General features: G+C 42.7%; 1 protein-coding gene across 1 annotated transcript in view; it reads left to right on the plus strand.

Moving 5' to 3' along the window:
* The first annotated feature begins 1,429 nt into the window (after positions 1–1,429).
* FRRS1L (ferric chelate reductase 1 like) overlaps positions 1,430–23,152 on the plus strand; it is a 28,105-nt gene continuing 6,382 nt past the window's right edge. The window contains 5 exon segments of the mRNA XM_004423307.3: positions 1,430–1,463; positions 1,466–1,681; positions 13,478–13,562; positions 14,416–14,554; positions 18,411–18,657. Of these exon segments, the coding sequence (XP_004423364.2) occupies positions 1,445–1,463; positions 1,466–1,681; positions 13,478–13,562; positions 14,416–14,554; positions 18,411–18,657 (706 nt within the window). The 5' untranslated portion in view covers positions 1,430–1,444.

Genomic DNA, 23,152 nt, shown 5'->3' on the forward strand with positions numbered 1-23,152 from the left:
CAACCTGCGAACCTGGGCCGTTCGGCCCAAGCAGAGTGAGAACTTAACCACTACACCACCCTGTGGGTCCCAGCTACTCACTATGGACAGCACTATCCCGTTTCTCATCTCCCCTGGGCCAAAAAGGGTTGAGATCACTAGTTTCCTTTTGAATACTTGTATCTCATAATCTTCATTAATATTTATAGCATTGAACCCTATTGATCCTTCCCTCTATCATGTTACCTAATCTTCATTGCCATCATGGAAGTTACTGATCACCAGCCCACACAATCTGACTTCTGGCCCTGCATTTGGAACCTCTGTGCTTTTCCACCTCTATAATTATTTCCTTTGTTTATGCAATAAAATAAAATAAAAAGAAATAGAAAAAGCAGGCTAAAATGCTGACTCTGCAATACCAGCATGAAAGGAATTGTGTCCATGTTTTCTAACAGAAAACAGCTTAGCAGTTTGATCATTAGAAAAGAACTCCCGGACCTGGCATGTAGTGACTATTTGTTGCTAATAAATGGATAGCTGAGTAAACAACCAAAAGTGAATTGCAAGCGACAGGAATGAATTTGAGAAAGTTGAGGATTCAGGGTGGCCATCAGACATGGAGCAGGCCTGCAGAGGCCTGCGCGTGCTTGCAGCGGGGAAACAGGAAACCAGCTGCCTGGTTTTGACGAGGGCAGGTTATGCAAGGGCACCGGCAGCCTCTGCTGCTTACACACTCCAAAAGTCTGGAGAGGAAGCAGGTGAATCCAGTCCTAAGAGCTGGGTTCTACTTTTCCTCTGGCTCTAAGCACCTCAGTTTACCTATCTATATAGTGGGGATCTTGCTATTTCAACTTCTGTGATGATCCCAAGAAATAATGGGTATAGTAAATGCTTCCAAAATGTGCTGGGACAAGGTGCGGGAGGCAGCAATTCTAACAAGGTGTGTCCAAGGTACACCCTCCAGGACAGCACTTCTTAAATCTGAACGTGCATTGGGTCTCCCAGGGATCTTGGTAAAATGCAGATCCTGATTTATGTGTCTGCACTGGGGCCTGAGATTAGTGATGCTAACAAGCTCTCTGGGGCTCTCGATGCTGCTGGTCCGAGGACCACATTCTGAGTAGCAAGAGTCTAGGAGACCCAAATCTACGTCTGTAGGAGACTCGGGGAGGGAAGTAGGAGATATGGGAGAAAGGACGCAGGAAGAGAGCGGCTAAGAAGGAGAGTCGGGGCGAGGCGGACAAGATGCTAGGGAGAAAGGGGAGGCTTCGGGCCCAAGCGCGGACGCGCAGACCGAGGCCGGCAGGCGGCGTGCGGGCGGCTCCGCGGCTGCGCGGGCTGCGGGCGGGGGCGGGCCGGGGCGGCCGGGCGCGTGCTGGCGGCGGCGGCGCAGTCCCGGGCCCGCGCCCGCGGCGCCCTCGCTGCGGCCCGAGCGGCCTGGCTGCGGGATCGGTGCGCAGCGATGGCGCGGCCGCCCCGGCAGCGCCCGGGGCCTGGGCGCCGCTGCTCTTGCTGCTGCTGGGCGGGCCCGCCGCCTGCGCCGCCAGCCCCGCGGACGACGGCGCGGGCCCGGGGGGCCGGGGACCCCGGGGCCGCGCGCGGGGGGCCGCGGGCGCAGATGAGGCGGTGCCGCGCCACGACTCCTCCTATGGCACCTTCGCCGGGGAGTTCTACGACCTGCGCTACCTGTCGGAGGAGGGTGAGGCTGCGGGAGGGTGAGGGGCTGGGGGAGCGCAGACCCGGGGTCGGGGACCAAGGCAGTAGCAGGACCGGGGGCGGGGGCTGGGGCTGGGGGATTGGTAAGGATGCGAAAGGAGGCAGCGCTGGCACAGCGCCTGTCTCAGACTCCCATCCGCATGGAGAGGGGGCCCGAAGAGCTGTCAGCGCCCTCCACCGCTTTACGGGTGGGGAGACTGAGGCCAGGCGAGAGAGGTGGTCAGCCAAGTCCTGCGAAACTGCGGACAGTTGGGGCTGAAACTAGCTCCTCTAGTTTTCAGCATCTGGTCTCCAGTCTCCCTGTCAGGGTTTGGGGTAGGGGATGGTAGGGGAGGAGGCCGCCATTTGGCCTGGGATGTGTGAAATCAGAGCGGCTGGTGGGAGGCAGAAATCCCAACTTAAAGAGAGATGTTGCCTTATTTCCTCCCTGTCGTGTTGACCTAAATTTTCAGTGACTAGCACCCCAGCCTCAAAGCGTTTTGTTCCTGCCCATGCCCTGCCATCAGAGCTAGATCGCATCTCCTTCCCCACTTCCATCCCACTTCTTTTCTGTTATCACACATGTTATGGTCCCCTAGTGTGAGCCACCATTGTTGGGGCCGGCTGGGCCCAGAGACTGGGGTTTTGTCAGTCACAGACCTCCCTGTAGAGTGGCTTCAGTGAGCACAAAAGTCAAGCTGATTCTGTTCAGAAAGAATGGAAACTGGCCTCTTACTTCTGCAGTTTGGAAAGTAGTGGTTTTCCTTTTCTTCTGCTAAGAGTAATATCCAAGAATCAAATTGGGGTTTGAAAGGTTGTGTGTCCCAGCAACTGGTATGATGTTGAGCGCATCTATAACAGGATTAGGTTTAGCTGCCTACAATAAACAAACATTAATAGCTTAAATAAAATAGAAGTTTCTCTGTCACGTAAAGAAATCTAGAAGAAGGCAATCCAGAACTGGTCATCAGAGACATTGGCTCATACTTCTTCACAATTCTTAGCATGTAACTTCATCGTCCAGAATGGCTGCTTGATCTCCAGCCATTACATTTACTTTCCAGACAGTGGGAAAGAAGAAGTGGGAAGAAGGTCACTGACTGCTTTGTAAGGAGATTACTCAGAAGTCCCATATAACAATTCTGCTGACACTTCATTAGCCACAACTTAGTCATGTGGTTACACATAGGTGTAAAGGAGGCTAGGAAATGTAGCCTTTTAGCTGGGAAGTAATGTGCCCAATTCAAAAATTGGAATTATTCTATAAAGGAAGATGGAGAGAATGGATTTTGGGAAATACATTAGTTGGGTAAAGGCTTAACTGCTGAAGCAGAGACCCCAACATATAGTGGCTTAAATAAGATAGTTTATTTTCTCTCATATGAATCTGGCTAGTCTGGGCTGGTGGGACAGCTCTGTTCCACAAGGGCCTTTAGGGACTGAGGTTCCTTCAGTCTTTTTGCTCTAGGATCCCCTGAGGCTTTGTCCTCATCTATATGGAAGTTGGTTGCTTGCATGTCCTTGTTCAATCTTGAGGAAAAGAGAAAGAGAGGAAGTTTTGGACAAGCAATTACCTTTTGGGCTTGTTGCACAAGTCACTACTGCTCACGTTTCTTTGGCAAGAACATAATTATATGACCTAGCTGCAAGGGAAGCTGGGAAATGTAGTCTTCTGCTGGGCAGCCATATGGCCAGGGAGGAGAGAATGGAGGGTGAGAGGACAACATGCAGAAGTAGAATCTGTCACTTTACAAAAGAATAAATATTCCAGAGCCTGTCTCTTTCTGAAAGCATCTAATACATATTTGTTCTGTTCGTAGTCAGCCTAGCACACGGCCGGGTGACTCAAACATGTCACATGAGAGCTTATGTTCTCATTGGGCACATGCACCTAACAATTGGAGAACAAGGTCAGATTCTATATGTCAGTCTGTGTATACAGAAAGAAAGAAGTTAGTTGTCTAGTTCAGACAGTTTCATGAACGTGGACATCGGGTGGGCTGCAGCTATAGGAAGGCTGGAAGGTTGAGCCAGGAAGCATGAAAGACTTTGATGAGCCAGAAGACGGAGGGCATTTAGGGGAGGTGACCCCACAGGCGTAGCAGGGCATGCGATGTGTGTACAGACCCCTAGTTTATCTGCTCGTCGCTCTCACCCATTCTGCACATGCGACCTCAAGCCTGGCTCTAACCCTCAAAAATCTGTGATGGTTCCAACCTGCTCCCTGGATGAAGCTTCAACTCCTTTATCTGGAATTTTCTCTCTGGCCCAACTTCCTTTTACAACCATCTCTCACTCCTCTTCCCTCACTCTGAGTTTTCACTGTCCATTCTTTTACTCTTCTCTCTGACTGTTCATTCATCTTCAAATGCCGATCTTACAACCATCTGGTGGGTGCTAGTGGGGTGAGCCTCTAAGGGGCAGCACCTCTGCTAGATTACCCTGGGCCTGGGCTTTAACCCTGTGGGTCCTGAATGGAGACTTTCCCAAGATCCTTAGAGATAGTCAGTGACACTGCCTTAAAAGGATACTGCCAGAGAGGAAGAGGCAGGAGCAGGGAATGTCCCAGAAGCGTGTCCCACCCAGAAGGTGAAGGAGAAGAGGTGTCAGGAAGCAGTGTCCCATGCCATGGTGAGGCCTGATAGCGTGAAGACTCAAAACAGTTGATGGATTCAGGAAATGAGAGGGAATGGGTGGATTGTCCTGGGATGAATTCAGTGGAGAAGGAAGGAGGGAGCCTGACTGATCGTGGAGGAAATAGCAAGTGAAGAGGTGGAAATAGTATCTTTAAACTATTCTTTCTTTCTGTCATTACAAGTGGGGTTGTCTTTTTCTAGTGATTGGGCTACTTGTTTCCTCTGTGCAGGGTACACCCTTCTCAGGTTCAAAGTAGCCAACAAACTGAATTTTTAATGAAAAAGTGGCCTAGTAGTATGAAGTCAGAAAATAGGAATTACGATAATGGGAGTGAGGTTGGAGAATTCACTGAAACTGTAGGAGAGCCCACTGAACCATTACCCACCCTGTCCAGAGACCATTTCTCCAGTATTCAGATTGCCCAAGACCCCGAAAGCTAGAGGCTGGACACTGGCTGACTTGGTGTCTCTAATCACCCCCTAACATGTTCATTTTTTTAATTTAAATTGTGTTTTGGTTTGATGATGCTAGTTTTCAGAATTCTGGGGGATTCCCACTATCTTAGCCTGTACTACTCATCCTTACAGTCCCAGCTCAAATGCCACCTCTTTCACGGAGCCTTCCCTGATTTTCTCCTCCCATCCTCTGCTGCTAGGCAAGGATAGTGTCTCACAGTGCACTATCTAACCCTGCCGAGACCCTTTTTGCTCTCTGTCATCAAGAGTTTGGATAGGGTCTTAGTGCTTGAACTCTACCACTCGTACCTCCTCCCCTTAAGGTTCTCAACCTGGAATCTGTATGTTCAGAACAACAGTAGAATGTAAAACAGATTACCACATGATTATGGGCAAATATCCGATTCTGAGAGTTCTCTGGAAAAACTTAGTTGGTTGTTAATTGACTTAGGGTTAAGTTCCAAGTGAAGCCTTCTGCCCCCTGCTGTTAGGATCTGCAGACCCTGAGTCTTAGCAGCCAGCCACACGGATGGTGGTCACTGGCTTGCCCTTGGGACCATACCCTACCTTGGAAGGAGAAGAGGAAGGACTGTTCACGGTTGCCTATCTATAAGGCACCATGATTTGACCGCTTATAAAACTTGGCCCAGTGAGTTTCTGACCAGCAAGTTCTCACCACAATTTTTTCTATTTGAGAAAGAGCTAGTAAGACAGTAGAGAGAAGGACAGGGCCTGGGGGAAAGGGCAGAAGTTCCTTCATCTGCCTGTATTCTTCCTACAGCTACCACGTATTGTGTGTGGATACAAAACTCATCACCTTCCCCATCTGGAAGTTCTTTAAAGGGAAATAATCTACCTCTAATTTATCTATGTACCCTCGATGGATCTAGCCCAATAATAACACTAATTGGAGCTAACTTTTTTTTTAAAGGCTTCTCTTATTTATTTATTTATTTATTTATTTATTTATTTATTTATTTATTTATTTATTTATTTATTTATTTATTTATTTGAGGAGGATTCGCCCTGAGCTAACATCTATTGCTAATCTTCCTCCTTTTTTCCCTTTTGCTCCCCAAAGCCCCAGTAGATAGTTGTATGGCATAGACATCCTTCCAGTTGCTTTATGTGGGATGCTGCCTCAGCATGGCTTGATGAGCGGTACACGTGTCCGCGCCCAGGATCCGAACCAGCGAACCTCAAGCCCCCGAAGCAGAGTGTGCCAACCTAACTGCTAGGCCACCGGGCAGGCCCCTGGAGCTAACTGTTAATAAGTGCTTAGTGTGTGCCAGGCACTGTTCTAAGAACCTTATCCATATTAATTTGAATCCTTACAGCAACCCTCTGACTTAGATGCTACTATTTAGAGTTAAGGAAACTGACCTACTGAAAATTTAAATATCTTAGCTCAAGTCACACAGGTAGAAACGAGGAGAGAACTGTGTGCATTGGTTGATTGATTTTATGGATAAGACCGTGCAAGCTGTCTGGCCTGCCTGGCGTGAAGGGTCTCTGTTGACATGCTCTAGGAAATGCAATGGGACAGGTGGAATGGGTTGTTTTTATGGGCGAACTTGAGAAGAGGGGTTTGGAATTGATAGGGTAGGCAGTTGGGAACTGCAGGTTCCTCAGCAGTGGAGTGCCACGGTGAGAGCTTTGCTAAACCGGCATTCACATGTGTGGGAAGCTTTCCATTTTACAAACTCCCCTGACGTTTTTACTTCATTATATGATTCTGGTAAGCAGAAACAACGATTCAGGCAGTCCAGAAAGAGAAGGAGGCCGATGCAGTAGTTCTCAGAGATTTGAACAGACAATTTCTGGTTAAAACTTCAGGGAATCAAGTACTAAATTAATACCTGAGGGCTGCGATCCAAGCAGTTAATGAGAAGCAATAAAGAGCAAACCAGAAGCCATTAACCACCCAGTGGAGTATGGCAAAATAGGCTCAAGGGATTGCAAAAAAGGAACAGATAGTGTCCGTGAATTAGACGAGAATGGAGACCACAAAACCGTATTGAGAACCCAAGACGTCAGCCAAGAAAATAAGGACCTCTCCTGTGACAGGAATATCTGAAGGGAGAAAAAATGGCTTTAATCGTTCTCCAAAACAGAACAGTTATTGGAAGGGTTTACAGAGCACATGTGAGAAGGAAAGAGAAGGAAGGAGAAAAAAAATTGTGTTTTTGGCCCCAAACCAATATTATTTAGTTTCAAGCCAAGTTTTTATTTTAGAGAAAAAGAAAAAGAATGCCACCAAAATGGAAAGTGGATGGAAAGGGACAAGCCAAGAAAACCCAAAAAACCAGTAATGAAAAATGGAGGAATGGAAAAGGCCAAGAGGAAAAGAAGATGGTCTCGTCTGGGTGAGAGCTTAGAGGGCTATTTATGCATTTATCAGAAAATAAGAGTGCAAACAAATGAGCTAAGATTCGACTCAAAATAGAAACAAAAAAGGAGGAAATAATACAGGTCTGCATAGGAATAAATGAAATGGAAAACACACACACACAAATGTGAATGATTACCCGGACCAAAAGCTGGCTCTTTGAAAGTCTCATACACAAATTTCTGGCGAGACTAATCAAGGGCAAGGGTGAAGGTGCAACTACAATAAATACCAAATAAAGAAGGGAAGCTTGGCAGGGATGGTGGATTGGCTCCTTCTGCGTTTGGCCCAGCCTCCCTAGTGTCTCGGCCCGTATTGCAGAGGGTGGAGTGCTGCCCTGAATCCTGAAGGTGGTTTTGATTCCGTCGATCAGATGCACGACATGTGAATTCAGAACTGGGTTAAGTGGGGCAAGGGAGTGGTATGCAAGACCTCTATTGTTTTTCTTTTTTTGCACCAGCTTTATTAAGATATAATTCATATTTTATACAACTCACCCATTTAAAGTGTACAGTTCAGTGGTTTTTCACGGGGTTGTGCAGCTATGACCACAATCCATTTTAGAACATTTTTATTCCCCCAAAACAAATCCTGTACCCTTTAGCTATTACCTTGCAGGCTCGTCATCCGCTCTCCCCATCCCACCCCAGCCCTAGGCAACCACTAATCTTTCTGTCTCAATGTTTGCCTATTCTGGACAATTCATGTAAATGGGATTATATGACATGTGGTCTTTTGTGACTCTTTTCTTTCACTTAGCAAAATGATTTTGAGGTTCATCCATGTTGTAGCATGTATCAGTACTTTATTCTTTTTTGTGGCTGAATAATATTCCATTGTATGGATATGCCATATTTTGTTTATCCATTCATCAGTTGATGGATATTTAGGTTATTCCCATTCTTGGCTGTTATGAATAATGCTGCCATGAACATCTGTCTACAAATTTTTATGTGAACATACGTTTTTATCTCTTGATATGAGTATCTGCATAGAAAACCGAAAAGAACCAATAAACGGATATAATCAGGAAAATGCAGTAAGGTCACCATAAACAAGATTAGCATACATAAACCAAAAGCTCTCGTCTGCTCTAGTAACAATAAGCTACAGATGTAAAAGAAAACAAGATATTGTTTAAAATAGCATCAAAAATCTATATCCAGATTTACCTAACAAAGAATGCACTGGTTTTGTGTAGAGAAAAATTTTAAACTATTAAGAAATATAAAAGATAGGAATAAATGAGAGATATACCATGATCTTGGAAGGAAAAACTTCGTATTATAAAGATATCAGTTCTCTCCCAATTCATCTATACATTTAATGCAGTTCCAGACAAGAGCCCAGCAGCATTTTGGGAGATAACTTGATAAGTTAGGGTCTATACTTTACATGGAAAAATCAAGTTCCATGAATTGCTAAGATAGACATTAAGATATATTACAAAACCTAGTAATTAAAGTAGTGTGGTCCTGGCTCAGGAAGTCAAATAAATCAAAGAACAAAACAGAAAATCCATAAGTAGACCTATGTTTATATGAGGACTAGTAAATTATTGAGGTGTGCTCATAGATCACTAGGGAAAAAATGAATTATTTAGTCAGTGTTGTTGGGAAAAATTGATTCAGTTTACGGAGAAAAATAAAACTGATTTCTTCACACCATATAAAAAATAAATTCCAAATGGTTTAGATCTAAATGTGAAGGGTAGTATTACAAAGTTAATAAACAAACATGTAGAGGAATAGCTTCATGTCCTCAGAATGAAGGTTAATCTCTTAGATAAGACTCTAAAAGTCACAAACCAAAAGAAGAAAAAATTATTTCCTTGACTACATCAAATTTAAAGATTTTGGTTCAAGGAAGAACATCATAGAAAAAAGTAAGATTGGTGGCAGACTAGGAGAAAAAAAATTGCAACATCTGAAACCAACAGTGAATTTATATCTGGAATATACACAAACTCCCATGAAAAAGACCGAAAACCCAGATAAAATAAAAAGACCAATAGAAAGGAAACCCAGGGGTCAGTACAGATAGGAAGAGATGTTTAACCCCACAAGTACTTAGGGAAATACAAATTAAAATGTGAGAATGTCAGATGATATTGGTACAGGGAAAGGTGTGGGGAAACGGACCCTCATGCGCTACTGATGGATCGTAAACTGATGCTGTTATTGAGTGCTCATCTCGTCGAGCTTTGAAGAATTAAAGATGTGCCCCAGCCATCGCTCTCTGGGGTTTATTAAAACAAAAACCTCTTGCATATGTCTACAAGAAACATATGTAAGGATGTTTATCTCTTCATTATTTGAGAACGCAAACATTGGAGGCAATTTAAGTGTCTAAACCTGGGAGGCTATTTCAGAAAATGTGGTTGCATGCACATCATGGAATACTATTCATTGAGGAGTAATAACAGGTCTCACATTTACATATATGGATAGATTTCTGAAGGAAAATAATAAACAGCATGAGTTTATAGCACAGTGTCATTTATGCACATTAAAAACATACACAAACCATCTGTTTTTCAAGGGCACATGTATATGAAAATAACATACGGACGGTGGATGGTAAGTTGGGGTGGGCCTTTGCATGGCAAGGCGGCGCTGTTGACATAGTGAGAGATTGTGCCTGGAACCTAACTTTAGATCCAGGTTCCGCTGAAGGCACTTTTGATGGTTTTCTTATAAGGTAATCATGCAAGAGTTTCAGGATAGTGGTGTTGGGAATATGGAAAGCTTTTTGCAACCAGGCAGGACCTTACCCTGGGCAGGCAGAGTTCCATGCCCCATGACGAACTAGCAGAGACGGGAAGCTTACCCTCCAACCCCATGTTGTCTGGTATCCATTCTTACTAACGTGTCCTTTCAGTTTATCGCAGTCAAATATTGCTTTTCTAAGATGTGTGTGTCAGAGTGCTCATTTTTGTTAAAACCTCCATCCATTTTAGAAGAATTTACATGAAATACACTAGACCAAGTGTCTAAGATGATGGGGAGGGAAATGGGGTTAGGGATGGATCAGGGGAAAATATAAGATGAGCTGTGCATAGACTGATATGAGTGTCCCATAAACCAAGAAATATCATCAATTTAATTCTGTGCACCTGGGGTACTTAAGAATTAAAATTCTACAATCATAATTTTCCAATAAAATTGTACAGTGCATGTAATACAGAGCCTATTGAATATCATTATTCTCTAGCCTTCAAAATGATAACTGCTAATAAGCTACAATTACATTGTATCAGTATTGAAGGATTAATCCTTTTAGTTTGCATCCATCAAGGTCCAGGTAGAAAGATAGAACCCATTTTTTAAGTTTTTTTTTAACAGGATAATCAGCCCAGGGGGCTATCTAAGTAGGTTTTAGGGGGACTGAAGAAGCAAAAAGGGAGCACAAAGTAACTGCGAGAAGCAGCTACCACCCCTGGGACTGGGGAAGCAGAGAGATGTGCTTGAGGTCGTGAGAACCTAGAAGCTCAGACAAGAAAACCCCCAGAGCTGCAACCCATCCTCTGAGAATAAGAGCTCTCTGCCCAGCTGCTGCTGGTTCCTTTGAGCGCATGATGAGGCTGCTTGTGGGAGTCTAGCAAAAAGCTGGAAACTCGAACCACCTGCCCCTCCAAGGATGGAGTAGAGTTGCGGAGGACTTGTTTATTGGACAGCAGTCAAACAGGAAAGAATGGTCTTCTTTCCCTCCTGCCTCCCAGCCTCCCTCTAATGTTTCCTTGGGTAGAGTCTACCCAGCTGGCGAAGGAGAAATGTGGTTTGCAGAGTATTCAGCTCATCTTGGAGCTGGCTATCGAAGGCTGAGTTGTAGCTGAGAGACAAGAGCTTCAATACTGGCACATGGTCCAAACTTATTTTATGCTAAATAGATCATTTAAATTTAGGGGAAAATTGTAATATTGCTCTGCTTATATTCTGATGCCAACCCCAACTAGTATGCTGAAATTCGTTTCTGGCACTGATGACCCGGAGTTAGCACAGACCCGACAAGTTAAAGGATGTGGTCCACAACAAGACTGCCCTCACTTCAGACCAACTGGCTACAAATCTGGGGGCTACCCACAACCCCCCTCAGGTTCTATAATTCACTAGAATGTCTCACAGAAATCAAGGAAGTGTTATACTTACAGTTTTATTATAAAGGATACAACTCAGGAACAGCCGATGAAGACACACAGTAGGGCAAGGTCTGGGGGGCTCTCAAATGCAGAGTTTCACGCCCTCTCCTCATGGGATCAGGGTGTGTCACCCAGCCCAGTGTATCAGTGTGTTCACCAACCAGAAAGCTGCACTGAGCTTCAGTGTCCAGAGTTTCTATTGGGGTTTCATTACATAGGCATGATTGATTTAATCATTGGCTACGTAATTGAACTCAATCTCCAGCCTCCCAGCCCCTCCCTGGAGGTGGCACTAGCTCAAAGCTCCAAACCTCTAATCACATGGTTGGCTGGTCTTTCTAGTGACCAGCCCCCATCCTGAGTCATTGCATCTCTTAGTATAAACTCAGGTGTGATCCCAAGGGGCTCATGAATAACAAAGACAGTTCTCTTGGGAAATTCCAAGGATTTAGAGTCTCCCAGGAAGTAGGGACAAAAACCAGTCAAATTATTATGCCTCTTACGAAATGAGAGGAAAATATTAAATGGATGCCCAAATGTGTTTGACAACACAAGTTCTCATTCCAACTTTTAGAAGCACATAAGGTAATAGGAAATAGAAAAGCCCTAAGAAGTAAGCCATTTGCCAACACCAATAAGCTAGTTTGGTATGTTATAAGTGAACTTTGTTCCGAAACTTACTCTTACTTGGAGCTTGGAAACCCATTCTTCTTCTAGAGACGATCTTATCCAATGGTTATTCTCAGCCCAGTTTACAAAATTTAATAGTAATAATAACCGGTGTTTATTGAGCTAGAAATCTGCCGTATGCCAATGTGTTATTCTAGATTCTAGAAAGTAGTAAGGATAAGGGAAGAAGACGGGAAACTTTAGTCAGAAGCAACATTACAAAGGATTGTCTTTTTCAGTCATCTATAGAATTTTAAAAACGTTAAGTAGTCGTCATATTCCTGGATAAATATTCTGAGAAAAAAGTGGCCTCAGCATTGTAGTGAAAAATAAGAGGAAGAATATATATGAAGGTGCTTTACATAGTTTGCAGCATTGAGCAGTTGCTCAATGAATATTAAGAGGAAAACAACCCACCCAAGGCAGGACTCAGCCTATAGTACCAACATGGGTTTAGGACTTAGCATAAAACTAGAAAAAGTAAAGCATTTGGCCCAATTACTTAAAGGTGGTGAAAAGATAGGGCTGTGTTTTAGCATATGATCAAGATCTAGGGTAGTAGATGCGAATAGTCTGAAGCACACAGATGTGTGCTAGCAAAGCGTGGCCTGGTGGCTTTTTTTTTAAGTACACTCTAATTTAACAAGGTAAACAAAACCTCATTTAAAAAACATTGCAAATCACCAAGGAAAGACTTAAAAATAATGAGAAAAGAAAAACTAATAAAATAATTTTTTAAAGTTGATATTTATTGACCCTGTCTAGTATCTATAAGTGAGTTTATTTATTCATTTGACAATCATTTATTCGGTATCCAGTGCCAAGCATTATGCTGGGCAGAGAATACAAGATGAATCGCACATGGTTCCTGTGTGCATGGAGTCAACAGCCTAAGAGAAAAGTATTTCTGTCACAAACTGGCAGCGTAATGCAGGCCTACCCTTCAATGTGTGGTTTAATGCATTTTGATGTTAAGTAATCTTACAAGAAACATACACAGCTGTTAGAAATGATGGGTTTAAAGAATTTAGTGAGATATGAAAATGTTCTATACAGCTTAATGGAAAATGGAAGTTCAGAGAAATGGAAAAATCCTATTACTGTGTATAGGTATGGAAAACCTCTACTATCAAATATATAAATGTTTCATTGTTAATTTTTTCTCTTAGAGCATGTGTATTGCATTAAAACTGATTTTCACACTCCCAGGGGACAGTGGTGAGCCAGTGGTTATATGAAATGAGGCCACGTCTCAGTGCCTCAGGTTCGTTACTTGTAAAATAAGAAAAAGCCACAAATTCTCAGTTAACGTGTAAGGCTGGGTTCAAAGATGTGTACCCTATACCCTCCCCTCATGAAGAGGGTGATTAGGCTTAAACAAAGCCCTTTTCTCAGGCCCTAAACATTTCTAGGTGCGTGTGATAGAAAATAGCCAACGTATTAAAAAGAAAAATTTCTCATCGGAAAAGTTGTTACTGGATTTTCTAACCATTATTTGTTCTCACCACCCAGGTTACCCTTTCCCGACTGCTCCTCCTGTGGATCCATTTGCCAAAATCAAAGTGGATGACTGTGGAAAAACTAAGGGGTGCTTTAGGTTGGTAGATCTGCGAGTTGGATAACTTTAAGGCTAAGACATTGATTTACTTCTCAAGGTAGTATTTAAATTGCATGCAGTTCATTCTATCAGGGGCCTGTACCGCTTCATAACTTCAGCAGAGATGGGGCCTGTTTCTGGTGGCCACCCCAGTTTTCAGACTTAAAGGCCTTGATCTCTAGCACGCCACTTGGCACTAGAACATTCTTCTCTCATTCTTCATTTATGACTGTACTGCCATTGGCCCAGGTGTCTGCTCCTCACCAGCTGGCCACATAGAGAAGCATCACGTGGCACAGAACATATCTGTGTTTATTCAGCAGAGGCTGTGGGCGGGACAGGCCATGATAGACATGTCTAAGACCCAATTCCTTTTCAAGTGAATAGTCATGACTTATGGATATCTGTATGATACTAACTACGTAGACATTAAGCATTGATTCTGGTAGCTAGCTTGTTATCTCAGATTTAGTGAGTCCCCGCATAATTATGAGTACTATTTTGTCAAGACATGATGGGCTAGAGCTACAAAACGGTAGCATAGACAGAGGGCCTCCCATCTAGACACCTCTGCTTTGTTGGAAAAGCCTCCTTCTCTTTGAATCCTTCATTTCCTAAAACAAATTCTCTTTGAATAAAGATTTTGATGGCCACTACACTGAAAGTTCTGAATTTTTTTTTTTCTTTTGGTTCAGTGCTCAAGGTCTAAGGAGAAAAAATTGAATATAGAGGTTTTGAGTTTTCTTTGGATTACAAGGGTATTTCTTTCCAAGGAATTTTTAAATTGCTCTGTTAATGTATGTTGAATAAGTAGATGAAGAAGCAGTAATACCTGTTTTGATATATCCTGTAGATATGGCAAACCGGGCTGTAATGCAGAGACCTGCGACTACTTCCTTAGCTACCGGATGATAGGGGCTGATGTGGAATTTGAGCTGAGTGCAGACACAGATGGTTGGGTAGCAGTTGGCTTCTCTTCAGACAGGAAAATGGTAAGATGCAAATCGTATAGAAGCTGATTTTTCTCTCTAGTCTGCCGTGCTGTTTTAGAGTTTAGAGAATGGGCATGGTTATGTTCCTCTAAGCTACCGTGCCGCTTTTAAATGTGAGAAGTGAATTTCTGGCATTTGATTTCCTTTTTCAAAACAAAGCAAAGAAATGGATCAAAGCAGTATAACAGTCATGTTAACTATGGCTCTCTTATTGCAAGTTGAAAAATAAAATTCAAACTAGCTTCGCTGAAGAAGGAAGGGTTGGTTATGAGAATACAAGGTGTCTCGTGGTACCTATATTCATTAGTTATTTCTGCAATAATGCTGTAAGAAGAGCCTCGAAAACTACATGGCTTATGACAGTAAGCATTTATTTCTCACTCACATGTGTGTGGATTGGCTGAGGCTCAGCTGGGCTTGCCTCCAGTCCATGGGTTGGATTCAGGTTTTCTCTAATCATTCTGGAACCAGCAGCTACCAAGGCATGTTCTTTTCATGGCAGAGGCAGAAATACAAGAGCCATCCAAGCTTATTTCAAACCTCTGCTCACATCACACCTGCTAACATTCCGTTGCCCAAAATAAGTCAGCCAGCCAAACTCAGAATGAAGAGGCAGGGAAGTACACTTTCCCTACCAGGAGGCCTTGTGAAGGTGTGGATGTATATTACTACTACAGGGATGAGTGAAGATTGGGTCCAACAGTTCGGTCTTCCACAGTAGGCATGAGCACAAACACGTCTGGACCTTAGAAGGAACTGTGACCAAGAACAAGCAGGGCATCAGGAACCCAAGCAGCTGGCCGTCTGTTATGTCTACTTCTTTCTGTGCCTCTGCTGCGTTCTTCCCTCTTTTCCCTGTAGCCCCATCATTTGCCACTTCACTGTGCAGGGTGCTTCCCAAACAGCCAGACTTTCTTAGGCCCCTGTACTTTTGCACATGCTGCTGCTCTGTCTGGAGGACACTTCTGCTCTTCACCTGGCCTGTTTTGAGGCACTTGCAATAAGAGGAAGGCAGCTCAGACCAAGGTGACAGCAGTGGGAGTAGTGAGAAGTGCTAAGATTTGGAATATGTTTTGAAGGTAGCACTGACAGGCTTCACTAGTGGATTAGACATGGGTTGTAGGTGGGTGGTAAGAAGAGACTGGGGGATCAAGCTAAGCAGTCAGAGCTCCAGTGGCTTAGTTCTTGGAGAGGTCACCGAAAGAGTGAGCTTTCACCAGTTTCAGTCCAGGCAGTAAGACAATGCATCCAACAGGTAAGACTGCATGCGTACAAATCTACATCACTTATCTCCTACTGTAGGGCCAGCAGGGGAAACTGCAGATGTGTGCCATCCCAGAAGCTGGCTTGCGATGCGCTTGACCATTTCCTGTCCTGGAGTGCATTTGTACTCATGGTGCAGCTGTTAAGATTAGGGAGCTCAGGGCCAGCCCCGTGGCTTAGTGGTTAAGTGCGCACGCTCCACTACTGGCGGCCCGGGTTTGGATTCCGGGCGTTCACCGACGCACCGCTTCTCCAGCCATGCTGAGGCTGCGTCCCACATACAGCAACTAGAAGGATGTGCAACTGTGACATACAACTATCTACTGGGGCTTTGGGGAACAAAAGGAGGAGGATTGGCGATGGATGTTAGCTCAGGGCCGGTCTTCCTCAGCAAAAAGAGGAGGATTGGCACGGATGTTAGCTCAGGGCTGATCTTCCTCACAAAAAAAAATTAAAAAAAAAAAAGATTAGGGAGCTCAGAGGAGGGAGGTTGAGTGAGGAGCATTCAAATTTTGTTTGACATTTTGTTATCTAAAGGCCTTTAGGGGCCGGCCCAGTGGCGCAAGCGGTTAAGTGTGCGCGCTCCGCTGCGGCGGCCCAGGGTTCGCTGGTTCGGATCCCGGGCGCGCACCGACGCACTGCTTGGCAAGCCATGCTGTGGCGGGGTCCCATATAAAGTGGAGGAAGATGGGCACAGATGTTAGCCCAGGGCCGTCTTCCTCAGCTAAAAAAGAGGAGGATTGGCGGATGTTAGCACAGGGCTGATCTCCTCACAAAAAAAAAAACAAAAAAACTCACACTACAGAATTAAAGGCCTTTAAATTATAGGTCTCTCTTTTCTTCTCCTATTATTTCAAGAAATATGGATTAAATTTTTTTCAAAACCTGATGCATAGGAAAAGCAAAATGGAACCCCTTTTTAATAGCCTTTAACTTTTTTTGAAATGGTGCATTATTGTTTTTTTGTTAGATTTTATTTTATTTTTTGTGTGTGTGTGTGAGAAAGGTTAGCCCTGAGCTAACATCCATTGCCAATCCTCCTCTTTTCGCTGAGGAAGACTGGCCCTGGGCTAACATCCGTGCCCATCTTCCTCTACTTTATATGGGACGCTGCCACAGCATGGCTTGACAGGCAGTACATGGTTCCGCGCCCAGGATCCGAACCTGTGGACCCTAGGCCGCTGAAGCGGAGGGCGCGAACTTAACCGCTATGTGACTGGGCCAGCCCTAGATTTTATTTTTTAGAACAGTTTTAGGTTCACAGCAAAATTGAGTAGAGGGTACAGAAAATTTCTATGTATTCCCTATCCCCACACACACATAGCCTCCCCCATTATCAACATCCCTTACAGAGTGGTGCATTTGTTATTAATGAACACCTTTTAACATTTTTTTTTTTTTAAAGATTTTATTTATTTATTTTTTCCCCCCCAAAGCCCAGTAGATAGTTGTATGTCATAGCTGCACATTCTTCTAGTTGCTGTATGTGGGACGCGGCCTCAGCGTGACCAGAGAAGCGGTGTGTCGGTGCGCAGCCGGGATCCGAACCCGGGCCGCCAGCAGCAGAGCGCACGCACTTAACCACTAAGCCACGGGGCCGGCCCTTCTTTTAACATTTTTGACTTGTTTTGAAGAAATTTTAAACCTACAGACAAGCTGCAAGGATGGTACAACAAACTGTATGTATGTTTCACCTAGATTCACCAAATGATAATTTTTTTATTGTGGTAAAATGTACGTAACATAAAATTTACTATTTTAACCATTTTAAAGTGTGTAATTCGCTGGCACCAATTACATTCGCAGTGTGCCACAATCACCACTATCTAATTCCAGAACTTTTTCACAAATGCTAACATTTTGCCACACGTGCTTTCTCTCTCTACTGCTGCTGCCGCTGCTACTCTGACTACTACTACTTGTTATTATTTTTATTATTCTGGAAACTTTGGAGATTAAATCAAAGATATCATGACCCTTTAACCCCAAATATTTAAGTGAGTATCTTCTAAAATCAAGGACATTCTCTTTCCTTATGCAATTTATTAAATTCAGGAAGTTTAACATGGGTACAAGAGAATTATCAAATATATTGTCCATTTTCAAACGTTGCCAGTTGCCCCAATACTGTTCTTTATAGAGATTTTTATTTTATGACCCAGGATTCTGCCCAGGACACATTAGTTGTCAGTTATCTTTAGTCTTCTTTATTTTGAAATAGTTTCTTAGCCGTTTTTTGTGTGTTTCATGACAGTGACCCTTTTGAAGATTACAGGCCAGTTTTTTTGTAGAATGACAAAAATTTGGGTTTGTCTGATTGTTTCCTCATGATTAGGTTAGTTTGTGTGTTTTTGGCAGGAATACTAGATAGGTGGTGATGTAGTCTTCTCTGAGCATCACATCAGGAGGCACTTGATGTCAGCTATTGTGATGCTAACTTTGGTCTCTTGGTTAAAGCTTTTTAATGGCATTTAAAATAATTTTGGGAGTGGGATTTCAAATGGAATGTATATTTCTCCATGAAATTTCTTTCTAGCAGAAAAATTTGCAGAAGATGCACCTTTGACTTTTTCTTTATCATTTTTCATGTTAGGGTGGTGACGACGTCATGGCCTGCGTCCACGATGACAATGGCAGGGTCCGCATACAGCACTTCTATAATGTAGGCCAGTGGGCAAAGGAGATTCAGAGAAATCCTGCTAGAGATGAAGAAGGAGTGTTTGAGAACAATCGTGTCACCTGCAGATTTAAACGGCCTGTGAACGTTCCCAGAGATGAAACAATTGTTGATCTGCATTTGAGTTGGTATTATCTCTTTGCTTGGGGTCCAGCCATTCAGGGTAAGCTGGCATTTCGGCATCTGGGTTAAATACCAGATACTGCTGTGCTTGTGTTCATTATTTATTGGGCAAGAGAGTGATGAGCACTTCGGATAATATAAAAGAATGAGGAGATTTGATCCTGCCTTCAGAAGGTTATAATAGACTTATTATACACACTGACTTACAAATGGACCAGTTATATGCATGCATAGCTAAAGTATATATATGATATATATGATAGAGTATAGTATATGATGAGCTGTATGCTTAATGAAACAGATCATATGTCTGCTATATATTGGGGTATGGGCTCTATTTAATGCTCACAACATTCTCATTTACTCCTCACCACATCCTTGAGAGGTATAGGAATTATCATCCTCATTTTAGAGAGATTAAGGAACTTGTCAAGACTATACAACTAATTAATGGAAGAACTAAAATTCCATCCTATATCTGTCTAACTCCAAAGTCAGTGAGTACTCTGAACTCCTGTGCTCTAAATCTAAAAATACTGAACAGGAAAGGGCTTCTGGAGACTTACCTGGAGATTCACACCAAGCGTTTCATTAATACTCACTTTATGACTGTTCTAGTGGTCACAAATCTACCAAATGATCCTACAGTTTAGCCCATTACTCCTCAAAATTGAACGTGTATAGGAGTTGCCTGGCTATATTGTTAAAATGTGGTTTTCAGTAGGTCTGGGCTGAGGCCTGAGGTTCTGCGTGTCTAGCAAGCTGTGCAGTGCTGCTGGTCCATTGATGACCTGGCTTTGGGTGGCAAGGCTCTTCAGCATTTCCCCAAGACCCAAGGATATCGTGAGACCTTTTAGAGGCTGCTCAAATCAAGTTACACTGTGTCTTCAGCATTCCTCCTGGTTAATCAGCCTAATGGTCTGACCAAGAATGGAAGTGAGTTGTTCGCAGTCCTTGTATGAGAACTCATTCTGGCTGCTGGGAGTTGCATCTTTCTTTACTCTGTGCTCATCAACTATCTGTTGCCTAATCTTATCTGCTTTTTTTTGTTCTTCAAATTGTTTCCATTGATCCGTCTGGAGATTTCATACCTTTTTTTGCCTGTTTCTAATTGGAAAAACATTTGGGTGCCTCCGGATTTGTGACACCTTTCCCATTTGCTTATTTCCCAGGTTACCAACAATGGGTCTGCAATTGTAACTTCAAGTAATTTCAGTACCCTGGGAAGTAAATTATATCTCAGGCTGGAGAAATGAAATTTTTTTTTTTTGGTGGGGTAGAATTTAAATTTTTTTATGGAAGTATAATTGACATGTAACAATATAGTCGTGTGCCACATAATGACGTTTCAGTCATCAAGGGACCACATACATGATGGTCTTGTAAGATTAGCACTGTATAGCTTAGGTGTGTAGTAGGCTATACCATCTAGGTTTGTGTAAGTACATTCTATGATGTTTGCACAACAACGAAATTGCTTAACCAATGCATTTCTTAGAACGTATCCTTGTTGTTAAGTGACGCATAGCTGTATATTAGTTTCAGGTGTACAACGTAATGATTCAGTATTTGTATACATTGCAAAATGATCACCACAATAAGTCTAGTTACTATCTGTCACCATACAAAGTTACAGTTTTTTTTCTTGTAAAGAGAACTTTCAAGATCTACTCTCTTAGCAACTTTCAAATAGCAATACAATGTTGTTGACTGTAGTTACCATGCTATACATTACATTCCCATGACTTATTTATTTTATAACTGGAAGTTTGTACCTCCTGATCCTTTTCACCCTTTTTGCCCACCCCAACCCCCCTCTCCTTTGGCAACCATCAATCTGTTCTCTGTATCTATAGTTTTGTTTTGTTTTTTCGTTTGTTTTGTTTTTTGTATTCTACATATAAATGACATAATACAGTATTTGTCTTTCTCTGTCTGACTTATTTCACTTAGCATAATACCCTCAAGGTCCATCCATGTTGTTGCAAATGGCAAGATTTTATTCTTTTTTTATGGCTGAGTAGTATTCCATTATGTATATATATTCTATTATATATATACATATATATAACACATCTTCTTATGATTTTATATGTAGAAAACCCTAAAGACTCCAACAAAAAACTGTTAGAACTAATAAATGAATTCAGTAAAGTTCCAGGGTACAAAATCAATATACAAAAATCTGTTGCATTTTTTACACTAACAACAAACTGTCAGAAAGAGAAATTAAGAAAACGGTCACATTTACAGTTGCATCAAAAAGAATAAAATACCTAGGAATAAATTTAACCAAGGAGGTGAAAGACCAATACACTGAAAACTATAAGACATTGATGAAAGAAATTGGAGAAGACACAAATAAATGGAGAGATATTCTGTGCTCATGGGTTGGAAAAATTAATATTGTTAAAATGTCCATACTACCCAAAGCAATCTACAGATTCAGCGCAACCCCTATAAAGATTACAATGGCATTGAACAAATAATCCTGCAATTTGTATGGAACCACAAAAGATCCCAAATAGCCAAAACAGTCTTGGGAAAGAACAAACCTGGAGGCATCATGCTTCCTGATTTCAAACTATATTACAAAGCTATAGTAATCAAAACAGTATGATATTGGCATAAAAACAGACACAGAGATCAATGAAACAGAATAGAGAGCCCAGAAATAAACCCATGCATATATGATCAATTAATTTACAACAAAGGATGCAGGAATATATAATGGAGAATGGACAGGCTCTTCAATAAATGCTGTGAGGAAAACTGGATGGCCACATGCAAAAGAATGAAACCGGATTGCTCTCTGACACCATACACAAAAATCAATTCAAAATGGATTAAAGACTTGAATGTAAAACCTGAAACCATAAGACTCCTAAAAGAAAACATGGGCAGTAAGCTCCTTGGCATCGGTCCTAGCGATGACTTTTTTGGACCTGACTCCAAAGGCAAGGGCAACAAAAGCAAAAATAAATAAGACTACATCAAACTAAAAAGCTTCTGCAAAGTGAAGGAAATCATCAACACAATGAGAAGGCAACCTACTAAATGGGAGAAGATATTTGCAAATCATGTATCTGATAAGGGGTTAATATCCAAAATATGTAAAGAACTCATGCAACTCAATAACAAAAAAAAAAAATTAAAAAATGGGCAGAGGATCTGAATAGACATTTTACCAAAGAAGACATACAGACGGGCAACAGACATGTGAAAAGATGTTCAGCATCACTAATCATCAGGGAAATGCAAATCAAAACCACAGTGAGCTATCACCTCACACTTGTCAGAACGGCTATTATCAAGAAGACAAGAAATAACAGTTGTTGGCGAGGGTGTGGAGAAAAGGGAACCCTTGTCTACTGTTGGCGGGAATGTAAGTTGGTGCAGCCACTGTGGAAAACCGTATGGAGGTTCCTCAAAAAATTACAAATAGAGCTACCATAAAATCCAAAATTCCACTTCTGGATGTTTATCTGAAGAAAACACTACTTCCAAAGAAATATGCACCCCTATGTTCATAGCAGCATATTTACAATAGTTAAGATGTGGAAACAACCCAAGTGTCCACTGATGGATGAATAGATGAACTCATTTTACATGATGGAATTTGGAGTCTAAAACTTTGGGTTTGAGTGTTGGTTCTGCCCCTTGGTAGCTGTGTCTAGCCTTTATCTAAATTCTGAGCTCCAATTTCTTTATATCTAAAATGGGGATAATAATAATACCGACTTCGTAGGATTCTTGTAAGGATTAAATGAAAACAGGTATTTGAAATTGCTTTACAAATTGGAAAGTGCTGTACATCAGCAAGTCGTCGTCTTATATATATGGCATAATAGGCTAACATTCCAAGCCCTCCCCTAGTCTGATCCTGCTGTGCCTGATAAGCCCTCTCAGGACTTCTGTTGTTCTGCTTAGTATCTCCAAACAAAACGGGCACATTCCTACCCCATATACAGGCTTGTGCTTTTGCTGTTTCTTGAAGGCCGTTCTAACGCTTCTCTATTGATCAAATCCTGTCCTTCCTCTTAAGGTCTCTCAAAGGGGATAAACTTTGAGCTAAAGCTTGGAGGAGGGTATAGAATTAGATTTTCTTCAAAGAGGGCATGAACTGGAGGTGCATAGTTAAGCCTAGGAGTCCAGGTACGTGACCAATGAGCGAGGTTAGGTAGGAGAGGTGAGTGGGACCTGTTGAGAGAAAAATCCTGTGTCAACCCGAGGAGTTTGTTTTGTGCTAATGGGAGTCAGCATGAACACTGAAGCAGGCGCTTGACATGTCAAGTTCGGCATGGCTGCTGGAGTAGATATTACCTTAAAAACCCTCACTCAGGGCCGGCTCCGTGGCTTGGTGGTTGAGTGCGAGCGCTCTGATGCTGGCGGCCCGGGTTCGGATCCCGGGTATGCCCCAAGGCACCACTTCTCCGTCCAACGTGAGGCCGGGTCCCACGTACAGCAACTAGAAGGATGTGAACCTATGACATGCAACTGTCTGCTGGGGCTTTGGGGGGAAAAAAATGAATGAA

The sequence above is a fragment of the Ceratotherium simum genome, chromosome 29, assembly GCF_057802395.1.
Source record: "Ceratotherium simum simum isolate JZ-2026a chromosome 29, ASM5780239v1, whole genome shotgun sequence".
In the NCBI taxonomy this organism is placed as follows: domain Eukaryota; kingdom Metazoa; phylum Chordata; class Mammalia; order Perissodactyla; family Rhinocerotidae; genus Ceratotherium; species Ceratotherium simum.